A 12,532-nucleotide genomic window follows, 5' to 3' on the forward strand; every position below is an offset into this window, starting at 1 on the left:
AACACTTCTAACATTCTTTCTTTTCAGTACAAAAGCGATGCAATGTTTAGTTTCTCTTCTTACAAACTCCAAACCTGTAGAGCAGAGGAGCCCTAAGAGCAGCAGACTATTCGAGCACCCCCTTCCCTAGTGAGGTGAATAACAGGATGTGTTTCCTAGATGCTGAAAGAAAACTAAAACTCTACTAGGCAAAAGGCAATATTGTTTCTCTGTTAACATTAATGATTACTGGTCGCTAATTACCTGTCTCAGAATCTCATCCAGTAAGCCCATATTGGCCTCCTGCGCCTTTATTGTGTGGGAGAAGAAGGCGTAAGTCTTCTTAGACATTAATTTTTCCTCTGGGGGTCTTTTAACTCCCAAAATTAGGCAAGCTTCAGAAATATCCTCCTGAAGAATGCCACCAGCTTTGACGTATTCCTGGGAATGCAATTTTGGTTAAAAGTTATTTCCCTAATTTGCTATATTCATACTTTCTTTAATAAATAAGCGTAGCAATTAAAGGCACAGTCTTTTGAAGGCATAAAATCTGTATGGGTTAGAGTGACTGATAGAATAACTACTTCTGGTATTTTTAGTTTCTAGCTAAAGATCAATTTAATGTTTGACTTTTGTAGAAAAAAAAAAAAAACCCAGTGAGAAAATTCACCACCTACTCCTATTTAAGACCAGTTAATAGTTTGATCATAACCACTAGTTCATATCACTTAAAAATATTTGTGAAATGTATATTTTATTTTGTATGACCAATGCACTGAAATGCTAAATGCAAGCTAGTAATTTATTACTCAGGTATATTTTTAAAAGAAATATATATCTGCAATATTTACTTTTTTTTTCCCTTTTTTTTTGGGGGGGGGTCAATTAGTATTTGTTATTGCCCCATTCCGTCCAGTAGACTGTGCTAGAGATGAGATGGTAAGACACACACACACAAAAACAGACATTTGTCCTATAAAGCAGCTCACAAAATACAGTAAAAAGTCAGGAGCACATAAATGAGGCTGAATTCAAAAGAATTATGAATAGCAGAATCTAAGTGATACATTAGTCCAATGGATATTGAGACGACTCCTGGGTGAGATTATGAAGGAAATATGAAACTTTAAAGTAATCTAAAAGGCTAGGTAGGATCTGGAGAGACAGAGGTGAGAAATGCAAGGTAGTAATATCAGTAAAAAGTATTGATGAAATATATACAAATATGGAGACAGGAAAATAAGGACATGTTTGGGCACAATGGATAAATCAATTTGGAAAAGTAGACTAAATATTATCATGGTGAATATGATCTTTGTCGGACAAAAAATAAAAATCATCATCAACATTGATTAATAAATTAGTACTTACCTTACTGAGCTCTTTGCAGGAATTATTTCATTTAATTTTCATAAAACTCCCATGAGGTAGGTACTGTTATTATGGCCATTTTATCAATGGGAAACGTGAGGCTTACACATTTATCTGAGATTGAATAGCTAGTACATGAAGACAATAGAAGTTATCCCAGATATCTGAATAAAGGGTTAGCATGATCCAGGGGGAATTAAAAGAGTATCAAAAGTGGCAGTTGAATAAAAGGAAGATGGCTCCAGGGAGGAACCTACTTTAAAGGAAACTACAGATGGATAGACGCTACAAGGATGAACATACGATTTACACCTGGTTTCCTTAAAAGCAATCTATTGGCTCATCTGTAGTAGATGGTTTAAATAAATCACGAATCGTGGAGTAATTACGACAGAATGATTCAAACGCAGCCATTAAATAGAATGAAGCAGAGCTCCATGAACAGGCAAGGAGTGAGTGGCAGGATATGTTGTTGACTAAAGAAACAAGGTACCATGAAGTATGCATAGCATACAGCCTTCCATGTCAGACTAAGGGGGAACCAAAAATACACATATACGCGCTCCTTTTTGCAAGAAGAAATATAGGAATATAGGATCAGAAACTAATGACGATAGTAACCTAGGGAGTGGGGGGGGACAGTATGTAATGGATTAAGATGAGAGGAAGACTTCTCTGCATTACATCATTCTACAGTTTTAATCTTTGAAACTTGTAAATATTTCACTTATTTAAAAAAATATAATTAAATCAAAAAGGATTTAAAAGCAAACTTTAAAATGTATAGAAAAATGTAGATAAATCCAACTGTATATCACATTGACAATTTAAGTACATAGAAAGAATGACTCAAATAACTTGAATACAGCACTCTGGACATTCTTTGTGAGATATATTCTAAGAGCAAAAAACCTTTTAACTCAAAAATATTAAACTCCATTTAATAGGTTTATTTTTTTATTGAAGTATAATTGACATAGACTATATTAGTTTCACGCGTACAACACAATCATCGGTATTTGTATTTATTGCAAAATGATCATCACAATAAATCTAGTTAACATCCATCTCCATGTATAATTATGTGAGAACTTTTAAGACCTATTCTCTTTGCATTAATAGGTTTGCTTTAGTTGTAATATTAGTATCGTGATTCCAAAACTAACTTTATGTGTAATACAGGATAAAGCAAAAAACATGCATTATTATTATAAAGAATTAAAATTTTCACTGCTGGATAAAATAGATACAAATATAAAATTTTTAAGGATGAAAACCTGCAATGTTAACTCATGATTTAATAAAATTAAATAATCTATATTATACATATGTGTAATCTGTGCATTTCTTGGCTCTATTCACTGAAAGTGCTAAGAGCTACCAGTAAAAATAAGCACACCTAACACAGATATCCGATCTTGGGTTCTATGAACTAAAAGAAATCAGGCCTCCCTGATGAAATGGCTCATCCCAGGGGCAGGGCGAAAAAAGCAGGAGGTAAGACTAAGATCATTTGTTGTTGCAGGAAACAAGAAAGCTGAAAAATAAATGGATTCATGTCCAAAGGACATAGGGGCACCCTTAAAGGAACCATCTATCTCAAATTTGGATAATTGGGACACTTAAAACATAGTTAATAAATCATCATACATTAAATGAAAAATGCCCATGCATCTGTAATGACACTCGAAAGAGCAAGAGAGAAATTAGGAACTAAGGGAAGTCTCTTTTCTATAGAAGAATATGAGCCAATAAACTTAGAAGACTGATAAAATCAGAAAATCATCACTTTGCAAGCTTACACACACACACACAAAAATGATTCAGGCAAAGATTATCAGTATATGCTAACACCCTCAGCAGCAGGTAGTTGAGAAACAAGATTCACGGGTCTCAAAACATCATCCCGCAGATGACTCCGTAGCTACAAAGGTTAAAGGTGCTTGGACAGAGACCAGGTGGCAAGGTCTCAGCCAAGCTGCTGCGAACTCCTGCCCTCGGGGCAGCCTGACACTTCTCGGGAAGAGCACGCACCACGCCTATAACATCTAAGTCAACAGTGTTGTTGTTTTTTTAAAGATTTTATTTATTTATTCATGACAGAGAGAGAGAGAGAGAGCCAGAGGCACAGGCAGAGGGAGAAGCAGGCTCCGTGGAAGGAGCCTGATATGGGACTCGGATCCCGGGACTCCAGGATCAGGCCCTGGGCCGAAGGCAGGCGCCAAACCACTGAGCCACCCAGGATCCCCACCAACAGTGTTTTAACCCGAATCTAATCACAAGGCCCAGACCAACAGCACCCAGAAGCAGGCCATTCATTACAAGTCAGCTAGTCCGGACTCTTCAAAAAGAGCCAGTGTCCTAGAAACAAACAAATCAGAAGGGGGGGCTGTTCTGGATTAGAGAGACATAACAATAAATGCAACAGGCCTTAATTAATTAATTAAGCCTCAATTAAAATTAAAGACCATAATGTGACCCCGGGGTCCTGGGATCGAGTCCCGCATCGGGCTCCCTGCATGGAGCCTGCTTCTCCCTCTGCCTGTGTCTTGGCCTCTCTCTCTCTCTGTGTGTCTCTCATGAATAAATAAATTAAATCTTAAAAAAAAAAAAAAAAGGCCATGAAGACATTTGAGACCATGGGAATTTGAAATGGGTGATGTGAGATGATATTATGGAGTTATTATTAATTTTTTAGGTATGAGAGTTATGTAGGAAAGTGATTTACCCCCCCCAGGAAATGCAGAAGGGTCTTATCGGCCCTGTCGCCGCAGTCCCAGGACAGGGCGGCACAGGGAGACGGTGACTGAGGGACATGCCCTCCTTCTGAGGGCAATCCCTCCATCCCTCAGCTGGAGAAAGCAGGGCAGTGGGTGAAAATAGGACTCGATGGACTAAATTCTAGGCTCAAATAAAAATTCTAACTAGAAATCTCATCGTAATCACAAGAAAGGAGTGTTGTCATGTGGCGTTTAAGTGACATTAGGAAACACTTCACTTTTACTCAGAGGCCCCTTGATTTCCATACGCAGGGTCATTTTAGCTGCACATATTTAGAAACAATTAGAAATATGTACCTTATCGTGAATGGCCCGCCGGTTGGAAGGCTGTATTAGGACTTTGTATCCCAGGTTGGTGATCCCCTTGATGTGCCGGGGAGCCAGGGGCGCCCTCCGCTCCCAGGCGTTCACGTCCTCCCGCCTCAGGGCCATCACGGCCTTGTGGTGAAGGCCCCGCCGGCCCAGGCTGCTCCCCGGCGCTCGCAGCATCTCGGGGCCTGGGGACCGCAAAGACAGGGTAAGGGGACGGCCGGGCTGGGGGGCGGGGGGCCGGGCTCCGCTGTGAAAGCCAGAGAAAGGGGAGGGAGACCTTCCAGGGTCAAAGTGCTCCTTTAGCTAAGAGCCAGGTGCCTCTGCTCCTCGAAGGTGTGCTCAGGACAAAAGCTTTCGGCAGGTGCCCCCCCACCCCACCCCCAGGGCACCTACAGGCCGTGGGTTCAGGCTCATTGTGCCGGCCTCAAGGCTGTGACCTTCAGTCCTGGCCGAGACCCTGGACAATCCAGCCGCCACCTCTGCTAGGTTGCACCTTGGACCGTCCCCGAACTAGTGCCACTGCGAGGGGGCGGCCCTGGGTAGTGACCTGCTCCTGGCGGCCCAGCGAGGCCCAGGCCAGCAAGGACGGCCGGGCGCCTTGACAGCACAGGGCCAGTTTCTAGTAATTCCTCGTGCCCCAATCTGTCCAGGCAGATGGGAAACTTAAGAGAACAAAACAAGCAGGCTCCTCCAGGACAGGGGTTGGAAGGGGAGAAGCCCTGGCCTGCACCCCCACCCCCGGACCCCTTCGCAGCTACCGACGTCCCCGGGTCAGGGTTTCCTCTCCATCGTCCACTTCCTCCTGCTGTTACATTAAACCCAGACCTGTCTCCACCAGTTTTCTGACTGCGATTCCGGATTCGGGATTCCAGATTGCGAAACACGGCTCATTTGTCCCAACAAGCAGCAGTTACAAGAGGCTTTCTGTGCGTCGGCCGCGGCGAGCCTACGTGGATTCTTAAAGCCCTCGGCCCTCCTCGGACCTTGCCCTCAGAGGTCACCTCACGGATGATTCGGGGATCGTGGGATGCCAAACCTTCGTTGTTTATGTTTAAGGTCGGCATCAAAACACAGGGACTAAATGCTTTCACGTGTTCTCGAAATTTCCTACTAGTCCCGGCTAACACACACCAAAGTCCTTATGAAGCACGTTTCTGTTATGCCAGACTGTGGTCCCTAAATCAGACCCACCTCACAGACGGGAAGTTGTGTCTGAACAATGGCACACGCACGTGCATTTCCGGGGAGCAAGCACTTGCCACTTGGATACAAACCTTTCGGGTCAACTCACAACAGCGACAGGCTCACCGAACAAAGCCAACAGCAAGGAAATCAGCTAAAAAGGCTTTAGAGCATTTTCTATATTCCTCGGCCATTAGAAACGACAAATACCCACCATGTGCTTCGACGTGGATGGACCTGGAGGGTATGATGCTGAGTGAAGTAAGTCAGTCGGAGAAGGACAAACATCATATGGTCTCATTCATTTGGGGAATATAAAAATTAGTGAAAGGGAATAAAAGGGAAAGGAGAAAAAATAAGTGGGAAATATCAGGAAGGGAGACAGAACATGAAGACTCCTAACTCTGGGAAACGAACTAGGGGGGGTGGAAGGGGAGGAGGGCGGGGGGTGGGGGTGACTGGGTGACGGGCACTGAGGGGGGCACTTGACGGGATGAGCACTGGGAGTTATTCTGTATGTTGGTAAATTGAACACCAATAAAAAATAAATTTATTATAAATAAATAAATTAATTAAATAAAATAAAAAGGCTTTAGAAAGAAGAGGGAGGGCCAGTGAGAGAAGCAATGCACATGCCAATGAACACGCCCACGACAGCCTCAAGGCTCCGGCCGCTCTCACAGGGGGCAAAAGGCTTAGAGCAGTATCTTCAGTAAAAGGTTGCTACATACTCTCTAAGTTGGTTATTTATCCAGTTTTGTTTTTTAAATTTTTTTTTTTTGAAAGAGCTAGAGAGTGCATGTGGGAGCGGCGGGGAGGAGCAGAGGAAGAGAGTGCAGAGGAGGCCCCACGTTCAGGCCCCACAGAGGGACAGACGGACGGACAGAGCTCCCCACAGGGCTACGAAGAAACAGTAGGGTGCTCAACCAGATGAGCCAGCCACGCACAGCCATACGGTTTTTTTTGAAAAGAGATTATAGGGGATCCCTGGGTGGCTCAGTGTTGAGCACCTGACTCTTGATTTCTGCTCGGGTGGTGACCCCAGGGTCCTGGGATCGAGTCCCACGTCGCTCCCTGCATGGAGCCTGCTTCTCTCTCTGCCTGTGTCTCTGCCTCTCTCTCTCTCTCTCTCTCTCTCTCTCTCTCTCTCCCCGCCCCCATGTCTCTCATGAATAAATAAAATCTAAAAAATATAAATAAATAAATAAATAAATAAATAAATAAATAAATAAATAAAATTACAGTAGGCCCAAACCCAAGCCCAGGACCGTTGCACTTAATTCTTCCAAACCACAGGAAAAACTGCAACCTCCCATAGGACTTAAGTCTCTATGGTTCTTAAATGAAACCGATTCCAAAAATAAGTGAGTTATTCTGGACACACAGTTGAGCCCAGGGAAGGTGCCGCCTTCCCCGCGGGGCTCTGTGTCACATACCACCAGGGACCAAGGGACCCTGCATCCTCTATTCTTAGAAGCAATTCTCGGAGTCAGTGTGAGGGAACATGTTCCGATAAGGTCGTGTCCCTACAGCCCAAACTTGATTTAGAATTTTTTTTTTTTTAAGATTTTTATGTACTTATTCCAGAGAGACCCAGAGACAGGCAGAGACACCTGCAGAGGGAGACGCAGGCTCCCTGCAGGGAGCCCGATGCGGGACTGGATCCCGGGACCTCGGGGTCATGCCCTGGGCTGAAGGCGGCCCCTGCACTGCTGGGCCCCCAGGTGCCCCTTGACCTAGAATGCCAGCCTCACCCCACTCAGTGGCCATCCCCCCTCCTCTCTGCGCCCCTCCCCGGTCTGGAGCAGGGGTGGGGGGTGGGAGGAGGCACAGACGTGCCCACGTGTAACACACGTATGTATTCGCAAAGGCAGGCTTTGCACGGAGACCAGACGAGGAGCGCAGCAGGGCGTGATCCTCTGAAGTTTCTTAGGGAAGCTGCTTTCACTTTCACTTTTTGTAGGAAAGTGTCAGCTGTAACCCAATCTAGTGCCACAGTAACCAGTGATTCAGCACTATACGTACGTGGAGCACTATGCTGAGCACCTTCCAGACATGATTTCCTTTCCTCCGGGCAGAAATCTTAGTAAGCAGATACTGTTATCTATCTTCATTTTACGATGAAAACACTGAACTGGAATCTGACTAGAGCTGTTGCTTCTGAGCAGAAGCAGGACCCTCAGGTTAATATTTAACACCCGGGATTTTCTCTTGGCCAAAGCCCACTGACGCACACCACGCACACCGTGTAGACCTGAGCCAAGCCACCGCTGCTCATTCCAGAAACAAATCAGATCCGTAAGGCAGGAAAGGGTCAGTTCTCTCCCGGCATGGGGAGCTGCTACCCGTCTTTTCCTACGTGCCACCGAAGATCCTTCCTGAGTCACTGCCAGGGTAAATTCTAGGTTCCTGGGTGCTTAGAAAAAGAGATTTAATTATAGCAGGTATTACTGTTAATAATTCCTTGAGCCTCGAAATGTGGTCTCAACACGGAACTTTCCAGGTCCACCATTCATTTCATTCTACGGTCATCAAGAAATTTGCAGCAGGGAGGATTTCTTTCGCGCTCCTAGATAGGACACCACAGGTGCCTGGTATTTCATGGAAATGCCCAGGTGAGCTGTTTGGGATTTCCCTGTCCCCAGTGTTGTGGGCTTTTCCAAGAATATCAAGAAGTAAACATGAGATATGCTCCTGGCAATGCTTTCCCTGAAACAAAGCAGGGAACCCCACCCCCCACCCCCACCCCCACCCCGGGCTTATCTACTGGCTCTAAGGAGATCACTTGACAGAGCCATGTGCTGATGACAGCCTGGGGGACCAGCAAGGAGGATGTGGGAAAGCAAGAAAAGGAGATGAAGAGATAAAGAAAGAGGGAAAACAAGGAGGAGGAGCAGGAGAAGAGAAGGGTCAGTCACAGCCAGCCGAAGGCAGTAAGACCCTTCCTCTGACAATTTCTAAAGTCTTTTTCCTTCAACACATAAAAAAGGCCAAGATACCAAATAGCATAAGAATGAAATTTAAAAGATTCTTCAGGACCTTGAAATGACTCTAAAAAGTCATGGGAGTATTATAGGGAATCGCACAGACATGCACGGAGATGGGAGGGCAATGGGGGGGGGGTAGCAATAGAACATTCGCCAGGACACCGCCTCACCTCCCTGTGCATCTTTCAACTCGTGACGCACAATGGTCTATCTTTGCAATGTACAGTGAGGACGGGGCAGAGGGAGGGCATCCTCCAATGTTCCTGGTATTTTCTATCCTTTTCAAGAGAAGTGGAAGGGAAGATGCCATTAGAGATAAAGATGATAGACAGAGCCAGGTAGGCGGGACAACCCAGAATTCCATACATACGCCACCGTTTCCTTTCAGTTACTGTGAAATAGACCCTGGCTACCGAGGACATTAGCACCCCTAATCACAGGAGGGAACCACGCTGGGGTGCGGGGTGTTCAGAGAAGATTGCAGCTGACAGCTGCAGGGGACGCAGCTCCGGGCCAGGAGTCTCGGCCCGCACCGCATAGTTGGTATCCAGACCAAAATAATCCTGGAGAGGCCCAAGAGGGCTCCAATTGATGGAACACCTGGTGATGGCCTGGACTCCTCCCCACGCCTCCCCACCCCGAGGCTTGCTAGAGCGGCTTGGGCAGGCAGCAACACTACCCTCCGGACGTCCACCTCCTGTGGCATCAGTACGGCTTTTAATGCGTCCACATTAAACTCCCTGTAGAACAGTTAACCATACGTTAAAACACAAACAAACAAACAATAGACTGGCGGCAGGGGGAATCCACTAATATTAATTAATGTGGTCTAAGAAGATTCATGTTTTCAAGCAGCTACTCAACGTCATCCAAAGATCTAAGACGCAGGACTCTTCTTTCCGGTCTGTGGCCCACAGATTTAGTATCATCGAGATGGAACGCAAAGTCAATTTTAAGCCGGACTGTGATCCAAAATGTTCATCTGCTTATGTGTCTGCCCCTTCGCTAAGCCGTAAATGCTGACTCTGTGACCTTGGTGCAGAACTTGACCTGTTCGCGCCTCATTTGCAAAATGGATTCACGTTAATGTCTCCCTTTCAGGGCTGCTGGGAGGTTCATCTGCGCTAGTATGCAGAGTGCGGAGCAGCATCCTGCACGCCCACGCTCAGTGCAAGTGAAGAACACACAACGGCCCCAAGCCTGGCCTGTCCTCAAAGGGGAGCACAACCACACCACTAACAGAAAACACTCCCCTCCCTTCCTCTTCCTCACTGTGGTGAGGCCTTCACAATGGCTCCGCCTTGACCCTCCCTCCTGCTTTTCATTTTTCAAGGGAAACAAAGTGAAGCCCAGTAACCCCTCTCCCCAACTTCACCCTCCAGGCCTGGGTGTTCAATATAAATAACTTAGCATTTAATACTGCATTTCGTTACATTTGTGGTACAACTTTCACATCTCCCTGAAACAGGGATGTATTTTACCATCCATGGCATCTCAGATTGGATGAAAACAGTAATAACGCTGTTACTTTCTATGCCAAATGTCCGGTTTCTTAATTCCATGGAATTCTTTGGTCATCTCACCAAAGAAACTTGCCACTGTTGGCAAGGTTGTTTCTGTGACATAATTAATAAAAGAATATTTGGGAGGACCCCTGGGTAGCTCAGTGGTTTAGCACCTGCCTTTGACCCAGGGCGTGACCCGGGAGTCCCAGATCTAGATGCATGTTGGGCTCCCTGCATGGAGCCTGCTTCTCCCTCTGCCTGGGTCTCTGCCTCTCTCTCTCTCTCTCTCTCTCTCTCTCTGTCTTTCATGAATAAGTAAATAAAAATCTTTAAAAAAAAAAAAAAAGAATATTTGGAAAATGGAAACTTCTCTGCTAGAGGGGCGCTGCAAAGGTACCAAAGATCGATCGCTTACAAATTCCTGAGCCAAGGTCTGTTAAGGCTTAAAAGCTTGCAGGTGCGGGGAGGGGAGCAGGACAGGGGAGAGGGGAGGGGAGAGGGGAGGAGAGTTCCGCTGCAAATCAATCAGTTGAAGTTCTGAGGATCCTGTCACCTATGCCAAGTGAGACTGGAAACCAGGAAGGCTTCCTGGAGAGTGGAAAAGGCACTAGGGGAATTGGCCTACATCTTTGCCCTTCCTGCCTTTGCAGAATGGCCGCAGGTTGACCGGGCCAGAAGGGCATCGCCCCCACGTCCACTCACCCACGGGGTAAAGGGAGGAGGGAGTGGAGGGGCAGACGCACCCCCGAGGCACCGGCATCCGGGCTAGTGCTCCCGGGGGCTCTCGGGCTCGGGGTGGAGCGCGAGCTCCGGCGGGTCCCTCCGCCCCGGGCAAGGCCCTCCTGCTGCCCCCGCGTCGCCCGGCGCTCCGCTCCCGTCCTGGGCCCCGGCCCCTCCCGGCCCTCCCGGCCCTCCCGGCCCCGCTCCCCACCGCGCAGCACCCCTGGGGGTCGCCGGCCCGAGCACGGCCCCGCGGGGCAGGACGGGCCACCGCCTGCGAGCGCTGGGGACCCCGCACCTGCCGCCCGCACCTGCCGCCCGCACCTGCCGCCCGCACCTGCCGCGGGGGCGCGAGGGGTCCCCACCTGCCGGCGAGCGCCAGGGCTCGGCGTCGGCGCGGGGGGCGGGGTCCCGGGGCGAGGGGGGCGGGGGGCGGGGGGCACCGAGGACCGACCCGGGGCCGCCGTCCGCGCCGGGACCCGGCTCCACCGCCGCCTCCCAGGGCCCGCCCGTCCCCCCTCCCCGCCCCGCCCCTCCCCCCGTCCCCCCTCCCCACCCTTCCTCCCCTCCCCGCCCCTCCCCTCCCCCCTCCACTCCCGTACCCCCTCCTCGCCCCGTCTCCCCTCCTCACCCCTTCCCTCCCCGCCCCGTCCCCTCCCGTCCCCCCTCCTCGCCCCGTCCCTTGCCTCCCGTCCCCTGTCCCCCCTCCTCTCCCCTCCCGTCCCCCCTTCCCCACCCCGTCCCCTCCCGTCTCCCCTCCACTCCCGTCCCCCCTCCTCGCCCCTTCCCTCCCCTCCCTTTCCCCCCCTCCCCGTCCCCCCTCCTCGCCCCTTCCCTCCTCGCTCCGTCCCCTCCCTTCCCTCCCCTGTCCCCCTTCCCCCTCCTCGCCCCTCCCCTCCCCTCCCGTCCCCCCTCCTCGCCCCGTCCCTTGCCTCCCGTCCCCTGTCCGCCCTCCCCTCCCCTCCCGTCCCCCCCCTCCCCTCCCCGTCCCCCCTCCTCGCCCCTCCCCTCCCGTCCCCCCTCCTCGCCCCTTCCCTCCCCTCCCTTTCCCCCCCTCCCCGTCCCCCCTCCTCGCCCCTTCCCTCCTCGCCCCTTCCCTCCCCTCCCTTTCCCCCCCTCCCCGTCCCCCCTCGCCCCTTCCCTCCTCGCTCCGTCCCCTCCCTTCCCTCCCCTGTCCCCCTTCCCCCTCCTCGCCCCTCCCCTCCCCTCCCCTCCCGTCTCCCCTCCTCGCCCGGTCCCTTCCCTCCCGTCCCCTCCCGTCCCCTCCCGTCCCCCGCCGGAGCCCCCCGCCCCGTGCCCCGCGGGCCGCCCTGCTCACCTCGTCCCTGCGCGTGGCCGAGCTCCCGCCGCCCGAGCTCCCGCCGCAGCTCGCGGGTCCCGCCGAGGCCGGGCCGGGCCGGGGGAAGGTGTTTGCACAACTTGGGAGGGCGTCAGGCCCCCTCCCGCCGCAGCCAATCAGCGGCCGCCCTGGGGGAACAACCTCCTCCTCCGCCAATCGGCGGCGCCGCCGGGAGCCCGGCCCCGCCCCGCCCCCGCCGCGCCCCCGCCCCCCCCCCGCCGCCCGCGAGCCTCCTGCCCCCGCCCCCGTGACCCGCGCGTCCTCGGCCGGGGGCGCCCGAGCTCCCGGGGCGCTGAGCGGCCGCACGGCGGAGACGAGTCCGCCCGCGGGAACGGAGCAGTCCGGGGCCAGGACACA

At 50.5% G+C, this 12,532-nt stretch overlaps 1 protein-coding gene across 1 annotated transcript in view; it reads right to left on the reverse strand.

The window, feature by feature from the left end:
- Positions 1 to 12,265, reverse strand: part of AASS (aminoadipate-semialdehyde synthase) — a 51,321-nt gene extending 39,056 nt beyond the window's left edge. Inside the window, exons 1-3 of the mRNA XM_041727872.1 lie at positions 12,155 to 12,265; positions 4,428 to 4,627; positions 244 to 420 (exon numbers count right to left, since the gene is read on the reverse strand). Of these exons, the coding sequence (XP_041583806.1) occupies positions 244 to 420; positions 4,428 to 4,619 (369 nt within the window). The 5' untranslated portion in view covers positions 4,620 to 4,627; positions 12,155 to 12,265. The remainder of the gene's footprint in view (positions 1 to 243; positions 421 to 4,427; positions 4,628 to 12,154) is intronic.
- Positions 12,266 to 12,532: the final 267 nt, after the last annotated feature.

Source organism: Vulpes lagopus, chromosome 13, assembly GCF_018345385.1.
Source record: "Vulpes lagopus strain Blue_001 chromosome 13, ASM1834538v1, whole genome shotgun sequence".
Taxonomy (NCBI): domain Eukaryota; kingdom Metazoa; phylum Chordata; class Mammalia; order Carnivora; family Canidae; genus Vulpes; species Vulpes lagopus.